A 10402-nucleotide genomic window follows, 5' to 3' on the forward strand; every position below is an offset into this window, starting at 1 on the left:
ACCTGTGATTTTTTTTTTTTTTTCAATGAGTGAAAACTCTGGAATTAGGGCATAGACACAACTTTCTCATTGAAAATGCCATTCTAGGGCCAGGGATACAGCTCAGTGCCATAAACGCCTGCCTGGCAAGTGCAAGGTCCTAAGTTTGATCCCCAGTACCACAAAAAAAAAAGTGCTGAAAATGCCAATCTAAGGGACTAGGTGCAACCTCTGGAGATAGGGTCAGATGAGGACTGTAGGAAGAAGGTTGCAATCAGCCACTATTCTCAGCTGAGGAAAAACTGTGCTGAGGTGTCTTCCACTAACTGGAGGGACTGCGCTGGGATTCTGCAGACCCCTTGACAGAATCAGTCATCTGTTCAGTAACAATAACTCAGTGTACACCCGCTGTGTGCCACGCTGGGATGAAGAGCTCCGTAGCCAAGGCCCCAACCCCAATGAGGATGCCGCTGGTCAAGTGCGTGGACACTGTCCTGGTCAGGCCAGCCTCACGTCCTTCCTGATCTCATCTGTCCCTCTGGAGCCATTACTCCTCATTTTTAGAGACAGTGGCAGCCATGTCTATATGCCAACAAAGAACAAACCCAAATGTGAACCCAGGGCTACCCAACCCCAGAGCCTGTCTTTCTAAGCACAATCCTAGACATAGCATCTCTATGGTCACCACTAATGACCGCCTATGAGCCAGGCATTCTTCACAAATGTTCTCTCATTTAATCCTCCCCCCCTTAAATTTTGGGTCAGGGCAACACCAGCACCATTTCAAGAGGGGAAACTGAGGCTCAGGGAGATGAAGTGGCTTGCCAGGGATCCTGGGGGACCAGTGGGAGACCAGAGTGTTGCCGTAGTAGATGCTGTGGATGCCCCTAGGCCCTAAGTCAGGATCACAGCACTCACTCCCCCAGCTACCCAGGCTGTTGGTGGCCAACGGCTCATAGATCTATCAATGGGAGACAACTTCTCATGCAAGGTCTTGATAGTCCCAAGGGCAAGCACGCAAACGTGTCCAGTGACATGTTTTGGGGGGTTTAAAGGCCTGGCCCCTTGCCTGCAAGGGGAGGGGTGCCCTTGAAGGTCATCCCAGCTCCAGAGCTGTCATGGGATGGCTGAGCGCCAGCCGTGACTGCATCACAGCTCGCCTCTTCTCTCTGCCTAGACCTCAGACAGCTGTTATGCTCTTGAGGGCCAGGCTGGAAGGTGCAGACTTAGCTAAAGTGCTCAGGGCTTCGGTAAAGTAGGCAAGTGACAGGCCAGATTTGCACTGTAGAGATCCTGCTGGTGGACGAACTTGAGTGTAAAGACCTGAAGCCAGGAGCCATTGAGGAGGCCAGTGAGAAAGGCAGGAAAGAAGGCCAATTCCAGCAGCAGCACTGGGTGGAATAAATGCACCATAATTTGAGACTGGCCCAGGATCCTTGGCCAAAGATGGCTGGGGTGGGGAGATGCCAGTACCCAGGCCGTCTTCTATCTGGAAGTCACTCTCCAACTCTGGGCCAGCCCACCAGCGTCCTGCCCTGGCACTCCCCACTCATAAGGGGTGCACCCCAGACAGGGTATGTTGGTGTGTTGCTCTGTGCATTTGAGAAAATGGGGCTAATACCAGTCCCTCCCTCACTGATGGTGAGGAGGAATTAAGGAGGTAACAGTACAAGTCAGAAAATTCAGACAAGAGCCTGGCTGGGCCTCAGTGCTTGGTCAGCAATAGTGAGCACTATGTGGACTATTCTGGGCTTCCCGAGTACCACCTAGGTCTGAGGCGGGCTTGTCCCTCGGGACAGGCACACCTGCGTGCTGTGTGTCGGAAGCAGGTCTGCTTGCTGCTGAGCCCCAGACCTCACATTGGCAGGAGGAGGGCAGCGATCCTCCAGGTCGGGAAGGATCATTACAAGGGCAAAGTCAGGAACACTGAGAATGTGCCTGGCACGTGGTGTGAAGTCAACCGACAGCAGCTGCTGCCGCGGTGGTGACAAGGTGACAATTCCCACGTGGCTCTGCAGGCCTGGCCACCCCACAGCCAGCAGCACAGTCTCAGCCAGGCCAAGCCCCACCCTTCTTTGTGCTCCCAGCCCGCTCCTCCTCCACTGTTCTCTCCATAAATGTCATCGCCAGCTGCCCCAGCCAGGCACGGGAAGAACACCAACTCGACACCCGCCTCCTGCCTCCAGCACCCCCATCGCACAGGCTGTTGCCAAGTCCTGAGCTCCGAGCCCCTCCCTGAGCCTGCGTTACTGCTGCGCCCCAGCCCCAGGCCCAGCGTCTCCCCCAGAACCTCCCTGCTGGTGCCACTGCCACTGCTGTTCCCATCACTGGAGCCAGCTCAGAGCATTCTGAGAGCATCCCATGGACCCATGAGGCCCAAACTCTTTAACCGGCGCAGTAAGTGAGGCAAGGCAGGGTCTGGCTTGTTCACCGTATCACTGGTGTCAACTACAGGGTCTGGTAAACAGTAGGTGATCAATAAATACCAGCTGGGTGGTGAACAGACAGATGAGTGCAGGCGTGAGCTGGCCACGCTGACAGTGAGTATAATGCAGCCAGCTGTGGTGGTGCAAGCCTGTCATTCCCGTCCTCTGGGAGGCTGAATCAGGAGGACCACAAATTCAAACTCAGCAGTAGAATAGAATAAGTGCTTGCCTGGCAAGCACAAGGGCCTCAGTTCAATCCCTGGTTCTGCCAAATAAATAAATAAATAAATAAATAAATAAATAAATAAATACTGCCAGGGCCAGGGAGACAGCTCAGTAGAATAAGCTCTTGCCTCGCAAGTACAAGGGCCTCAGTTCAATCTCTGGTTCTGCCAAACAAACAAACAAATTCAAACTCAACCTGGGCAATGCAGCAACTTAGCGAGATCCTGTCTCTGTCTCAAAAAAAACCCCAAAATTCATTTATTTATTTATTTAGGTGGAACTGGGGATTGAACTCAGGACCTTGTGCTTTCTAGGGAAGCGCTTATTCTACTGAGCCATCTCCCTGGCCCTCAAAAAAAAAAAAAAAAAAAAAAATTTAAAAGGACTGAAAATGTAGCTCGGTGCAAAGGCTCTATGTTCAATCTCCACTATTAGAGGGGAAAACAGGAATCGCTGGATATGGGCACATAGTGCCTGCTGCCCAGCAGGCCCCGTTCTGGTGTGAACTCACTCATTTTGGGCCCATACCCATGCTACAAACTAGGAGCTACTTCCCCAGTTTATTTTTATTTTTAATTTTATTTTTTATTTGGTTTTTTTTTGGGGGGGGGGAGGGGGCTGCTCAGGATGCCTTCAGGGCAGTTCTGGTTTGGCTTGAGCATGAGGGGATGGAACCACAGCATCCTGACCCTGACTGCTTTGTTTCAGCAGGCACTTAAACACCTGAGCTAATGGGCAGGCCCTCATTCCTTCCCCAGTTTAATAGGTAAATAAATTAAGTTACAGGGAGGTTAAGGAATTTGCCCAAGGTCACAAAGACAATGCCCATCAGAGCCAAGAGTCTAGCAGAGCTCAAGACTCCGGGTCATAACCAGCAACCAGCCACAAAGTCTCAACCCAGGCACCAAATCCTCTCGCTCACCCTACAGGATAGACCCAGGGATACAAAGGTTAAGCCTGACCCAAAGTCAGGCAGCTGTAATGAGCACTATGGCAGACAGCCTTCTTTGTTGATGAATAAGCTACCATCCCGTTTATAGGGACTGCAATGGGGGCTATTCCCGTGGAGCCTACTTATATATGGGAGTCCCGCTGAAAGAAAATTTCATGACTGAAGACTCAGCGCGGAAGCAGAAATGGGCAAGCCTGGCTATCGGGTGGGTACAGGGCTACAGATCTGGGCCTCCTCCTCCTCTCTGCTCATCAGGTGCCTCTTTGGGCTTCAGGCCTTAAAACACACCCTGAAGCAGAAGCTTTCAAACCTGCTGGCAGCCTCACAGGGCAGCGCCTTGGGGACTGTGTGGGGGACAGAGTGGGGAGACCAAGCAGCTCAGACTCGGGGGCCCTCCCACCTCTGCCTTCATCCTGGCAGCTATGCTTTTGTCCAGGATTCTGAAGAAGCTTTCAATCGGAGGAGTTCTGCCTTTTAAAATAACTTTTGAAACACTGTGCCCTAAGGGATCAATGTCCTTGTCGAGCAAAGTGCCCTGCTCATGTCTACCCTGGTGACATTCATGGGCTTAGATGTAGCAAACTCTGGAGTGGCAGAGACAACTAGGTGAGAATCCCGGATGTGCTCGGCCAAGTCCAATGTCAAGGCCACCGTGACCGTTCCTGGCAGCAGTTCCTGCTCTCTGCACTAGCTTTGGGTGTGCCCTAGCCAGGGGCCCAGGCAGCACAGTCCTGCCTCTGGGCATCTGCCCATCTGGTTTCTCTGCCTCGAATAAAAAGAGGAATTGCATATTGGCCCTCCCGCTCTGTGACAAGCAACTTGTGGGGACACACTCACCTCAACACAGATCCAGCAGGTCTGACCCCCACCTTGGGGAGGGGAAAACTGAAGCTCAGAGAAACCACTCACCCCAGCTTTGCTGGACTCCAAAGCTTTCTTTCCACTGTATGCTTGCTTCCCACCTCCCACTGTCCTACGTCTCACCCTTTTGCGCCTCTGCCCAAGTTCTAGCTGCACGAAGGCCCCGCCACTTCCTCCAGCGTACCCCACCTGGAAGGGCCCTCTGTGAATCAGTTTGGGCGCCACCTCCTTGGGGGAGCCCGCCCTGGATGCCAGGGCTGGCCAGCTGCCTGCAGTGGGGCCTCCTCCGAGTTTGCTCCAGTCCAGCCCTCACGGTTCTGGCTTGTGGTCATTATATCCATGTCCTAAAGGGACTCTAAGTTCTCGAGGCAGGGTCTGGATCCTTAGCGCCCTCCACTCACTAACCCTGCCCAAGTGGCGAGTCCCCCACTAGGTGCTCCATGAGGACCTCCTGAGCAAGCGAACGCGAAGCTGCAGTACACCAGCTCTCCCCAGCAGGTGCTGGTGGAGTGCACAGAGGACACACGCCCCGCTCTCCGCTGCATCCCATGCAGGAAGCCTCCCCTGAGCACCTCAGACCCTTGCTGGATTCCTACTTCTACATCATTAACATTAACTAATCTTTTTTCTTTTCTTTTTTTTTTTTTTAATGTATTTGGTACAGGGTCTACAGGGTCTCACTATACAGATCGGACTTGTAGTGATCCTCCTCATTTCAGCCCCCCAAGTACTGGGATTACAGGCATGCATCACCACACCCAGTCTCAATCACCCAGGGGCGGGGCCAGCACTTCTTGTTTTTTTTTTTTTTTTTTTTTTTGGTGGAACAGGGGATTGAACTCAGGCCCTGGCACTTGCCAGGGAAGAGCTTATTCTACTGAGCCATCTCCCCGGCCCTGTTTTTTTTTTTTTTAGACAAGGACTTGTATATAGCCCAGCTGGCTCTGAACTCATTATGTTGCCCAGGCTGGACCCCAACTCGCAGAGCTCCTGCCTCAGCCTTGTGAGTGCTGAGACGACAGGTGTGCGCCACCATGCCTGGCTTCAACAAATCCTTGTGCAACAACTAACCCAATACGTTTCACAAAGTGAGACCCAGGAGGTAGCACACCATCACCCATCTCCTCCCTGCTCCATAGGGCTCTTGGATACAGGTACCCAGCACTGGTACCATCAGCAGCTGGCTGAGAAGCCCCCTATGCTATATGCTGGGTTGCCTCCTGCCCACCCTCCCTCTCTTGCCTGCTCCGTGGCCCTTGGCCCAGTCCCAGCCCAGCCATACCCGGTTGATGAGCTCGCCAACCATGCCAGTCCAGGAGCCATTGGGCTCAGGGGCCCCGTACAGCCCATCTTCCACCAACCGCAGGCGGTAGCGGAAGCGCAGCAGCTCAGCCAGCTCCCGTAGCATGTCCACACAGAAGCCCTCGAAGCGCTCATTCCCTGACAGGGCCTGGAAATTGGGCCTGCGCATGACGTATGGGTTCTCCTGGGTGGGCAAAAGAGGAAAGGAGTTAGAGGCTGGCATTTGAAGGCTGAGTCATGGATTTGGGGACCCAGGTGGAACTTAGGGACCTGGAACAGACAGCGAGAGCTCAGAGGGGTAGATGACAGATTCACTGCATGCACTCTTCACTTAGAAATGCTCAAGAAGTTAATCCCAGCTACTTAGGAGGCTGAGGCAAGAGGATCATTTGGGACCAGCCTAGAGAACACAGGGAGACGTTGTCTCAAAATAAAATTTTAAAAGGGCTGGGGATGTAGCTCAGTTCTAGGTCCTGGGTTCAATCCCCAGGACCAAGAAAAAAAAAAAAGTGCTCAAAGTAGAAACAGGCCTGACAGTCAGATGGGGGGGGGGGGGGACACCACAGAGGGACCATGCCAGCCTCTAGCAGATTACAAGGAGTCATTTCAATCCCCACAGTCAGCCTGACATGCATTGGTTTCCAGCCTAAGTACCTATGAGACAGGAGAGAGCTTCAGAGAAAACCAACCAGACTGGGAGGAACGTGTGCCAGGCTACAGTCAGACTTTCGAATAGTTTACTGTGCCCCACAGCAAGAGAGACAGCTTACCTGGCCACAGGCACATGGGCAACTCACTCAACGGCACAAAACTGTCCTGGCCCCTAGCAACCGTGGGCAGCACGCTCTGGCACTTACTATTCTGCCCTACTTCACCTTCGCAACGGGCCAGCAGTGATTCACAAGAGTGGCGTCATGAGCCACCAGGGGCCAGTGTGTCCCCGCCACCGGGATTCCCCTCCAGCCCCATACCACTTCGAAGGAAGCAGGCCTGAGATGCCAGATGGTACAACTTCGAGAGAATTTGGAAACCTAGAATGTTTTATAAAATTTTCCTGCTTATAAATGTTAGCAATTAATTCAAATTCTGATATTCTTTAAAAAAAAAAAAAAGTTTCGTGGGTCACACGTACACACACACACACACACACACATACACCCCTTGCCAGTTTGCAGTCTGTGGCCTTTTGCTGCGTCAGTGCTTACTTCAGAGGGGCACAAGCAAACGTGATGGACCCCAAGGTGCCCCCAAAACTCATGAAAGCAGAGAGAACATCCCATGCGCTAGTAGTAAGACAAGGAAAAATGAAGAAGATTGTACCAAAAGGGAAACTTATTACTGCCTGCCTGGTTGTTAGTACGGTGTCACTTTGGACCAATGAACAAAAGGCTTAGGAAGCCAGATAAGGGGTGGACGCCTGTAATCCAAGCTACTTGGGAAGCACACACAGGATCACAAGTTTGACATCAGCCTGGGTAACTTGGCTGGACCCCATCTTAAAATAAAATTAAAAAGAGCTGGGAGTGTAGCTCAGCAGTAGTAGTGCACTTGCCTAGGGGTTGAGGCTCTTGGTTTAATCTCCAGTACTAAAAAGTCTCTGAGCAGAGGGGAGAAAGCTTTGGCAATAACATCCACGACAGCTACTGCATGCTGAGCACTTGCCCTGTACACGTTCTCTCCATTGCCTCACTTTAATTCCTCCCAGAGACTGTCCACTAAAATAAGCATCAGTAGACTCATTTTTCTACAAATGTACACACTGTGGCTCATAGAGGGCAAGTGGTCTCTGTCCCCTTTCCTAATTACTGAGCTCTGCGGTAGATATGAACGTAATATTTTATCTTCTTCTTTTTTTTTAATGTAGTTGGTACAGGGTTTCACTACACAGCTCAGACTCAGAGTGATCCTCCTGTCTCAGCCTCCTCAGTGTTGGCATTACAGGCGGGCATCCCCATGCCTGGTCTTAGTGACTAGCTCAGCACACCCAGGGACGGGCGAGCAGGGCATGTTGTACCAGGGATCAACCTCCAGTCTCTGTGCTTGTCTAAGCAGGTACTTAGTTTACTAAGCTATCTCACTGGCCTGAGCATAATATTTTGCTTCCTCGCCCATCAACATGTAGAATCCACTTTCTTTCTTTCTTCTTTCCCATAATTAATTTTATTGAGAAACGAATAGCAATAAGACAGTTTCAAATCAAATTGGTAGGACAGTTTCAATAATTAACACATTGCATACATTCTTCCTAGTGGTTAATTGCTGTACAAGATGCGGACATGACATCCTATTTACAAACACTAAGAGAACAAATCCCTCTATTCATTAAGAGAATGTAACTATGTATCTATCCTAACCACTTTGAATACACAGATATAAAATGGACATTCATCTGTATCCCCTTTTTTTGTTTAGTTCCATTATTTGAATATTATAGGTGTGTTAACTCAGCAAAGTATTCTAAAAGAGTCCAGTAGTCCATAATAGTATTGGGTCTTCCACTTCACTGGCAATGTCAGAAATTGTTGACCTGGGTCCCCTACAGCTTAACATAACAGCATGGCTTTACTTCTTATACTTCATTTTTATACTTTTCTGCTGGATGGTTAAGACCAAGGTAAAGCAAGACCTATGCAACAAGAGTTGTAGCTTTTGAGTCTGATAAGGTCAGTGAAATTCCCTCAGGATTTATCCTGAGATCCTGTACCTCAGTTTGTAGATCCTTTGTCAGTGTCAGCCATGTGGATGAGTCACGGCCATTGCTTGGCCAATGTGCTCTCTGTGAAAGCCTGAGAGAGTGTTTTCTCTCCATGTGGCTCTCCTTAGGCACACTCTACATCATTGATCACTTTCCTCTTCGGCCCCATAATCTCCTTAATCAGAAAATTTGGGACACTACTGAGTTATGTGACATTCCAGTACAAGTTCTCATCTGTCCTGAGTCTTAATTGACATTGGAACGCTAGGGCCAAAATGTTGGCTTTCCTTGCGGCCCTTCTTTTTCTCTAATTTTGGTCTGCAAACTTAGGTTGTTTCGAATCCACTTTCTCACTCCTTAATAAAGCCAGCCTTGTGACTTATTTTGGCCAAAAGAATGTGGCAGAAAAAATGCTATGTGGATTTCAGAACTCTGGCTTTCAGAGCAGCTCTTCGGACCACTGTGTAATAAGAGAGCCCAACCCAGCCTGTTGGCGGATGAGTGGAGAGGGTGCGCCAGCCAACAGCAGGCTGTCAGCTACAGAGTCCCAGTCAGACCATCTGAGAACTGCCCGACTGACCCATAGAATCTCAAGAAATGACAAATCACTATTAGGTCTCTGGGTAGAGTGGTTTGTTACACAGTGATAGAACCATGAGGCCAGTCCTATCACAGGCTCTGGACCATGGATTCCATGGAGGCCCACAGCTAAGGGATGACGGGATGGAGAGAGCCCAACGCTTCTCCTTCTGCCAAGATGCCTTTCCAAATCCAAAACTGTGCAACTGGGAGCAGGAGTGTGAGATAGCACTAATAATAGCAGCAGCAGCGAGCATTTCTTGTGGGCTTGCTGTGTGACAGCTCTTCCATCAGTGTAGGAGGTCGGTATTCTTACCTCTCTTTTAAAGATAAGGACACTGAGGTCCAGAGAAGTAGAGTGAGAAGTGGTGGAGAAAGACAAGCCAGTCTGACTTCACAGTTCTACTCTCCGACCTTGTGCTAAACTGCACTCAAGTGGGCAGAATTAGAGGGGCTGACATGGCAGAAGTCAGACACAGAGCGGGGCATCGTGTTTGGTTTTTGAAACTAAGAGAATCAGAAATCAAGAACTCTGAGCCAAGAGTCTTGGGAGCTAAAAGGTCCTCATACAGCCTTGTGCGCCTTCGTGCCTGCATGTGTGTGTGCACATGTGTGTTTCTGGAGACTGAATCATAGAAGGGCTTAGTTATGTCCCCAGCCCTTTCAGAAATTTTATTTTGAGATATAGGCTCTCACTAAGTTGTGCAGGTTGGCCTCACATTTGCGATCCTCTTCCCCTGCCTGCCCAGCTGAAATTACAGGTGTGTGCCAACTACGCCCAGCCTCAATACAACTCTCCTGATATACAGAGGAGGAAACCAAGGCCAAGGCAGCCGAAGTGCCCAGCCCGAGGTCAGACTGCTAAAGCAGGGCAGTCAGTGGGCAGGGATGTGCGGCACAGCTGAAGTGCACAACCCCGTTTCTGTACATGCTGAAGCTCTTGTTCCCTCCATGATGCTAAGCAATCTCTAACTTCAAAACTGAGGACCTTGGGTTTAAGGTCTCATAATCAGAAGCTGAGCTTATATAAATAAAAACAGAGACTGAACCTTGTACAGACCCCGGGATCTACAAGCAACCATCTAGGGCTCAATTTAGAGCACTGGGCCCTGACAACCAAAGGCCACGAAGATGTCTCTAATCGAAGGTTTTCAGACACCAAAGAGAATCTCTAGCGGAGCCCAACACCGTGCACAGGTGGTGGAAAACAGACAAGTCAGCATCTAAGAATCCATCCTCCTGGGGCTGGAGAGATGGCTCAGTGGTCTAAAGCACCTACTTAGAACAAGCTTGGCAAAGCATCAGGGACCACGGTTCGATCCCCCAGCACCACATGCCAGCCAGCCCCGCCCCCTGGTGGGCTGAGCTGGCCACACACACACA

General features: G+C 50.5%; 1 protein-coding gene across 2 annotated transcripts in view; it reads right to left on the minus strand.

Annotated features, from left to right (window-relative positions):
• Positions 1-10402, minus strand: part of Grik5 (glutamate ionotropic receptor kainate type subunit 5) — a 64481-nt gene that overhangs the window by 33239 nt on the left and 20840 nt on the right. For both annotated transcript variants that reach the window (XM_004644355.2, XM_023704474.1), the window contains one exon: positions 5726-5929. In XM_004644355.2, the coding sequence (XP_004644412.1) occupies positions 5726-5929 (204 nt within the window). The remainder of the gene's footprint in view (positions 1-5725; positions 5930-10402) is intronic.

This window comes from Octodon degus, unplaced genomic scaffold, assembly GCF_000260255.1.
Source record: "Octodon degus isolate 3935 unplaced genomic scaffold, OctDeg1.0 scaffold00197, whole genome shotgun sequence".
NCBI classification, from domain to species: Eukaryota; Metazoa; Chordata; class Mammalia; order Rodentia; family Octodontidae; genus Octodon; species Octodon degus.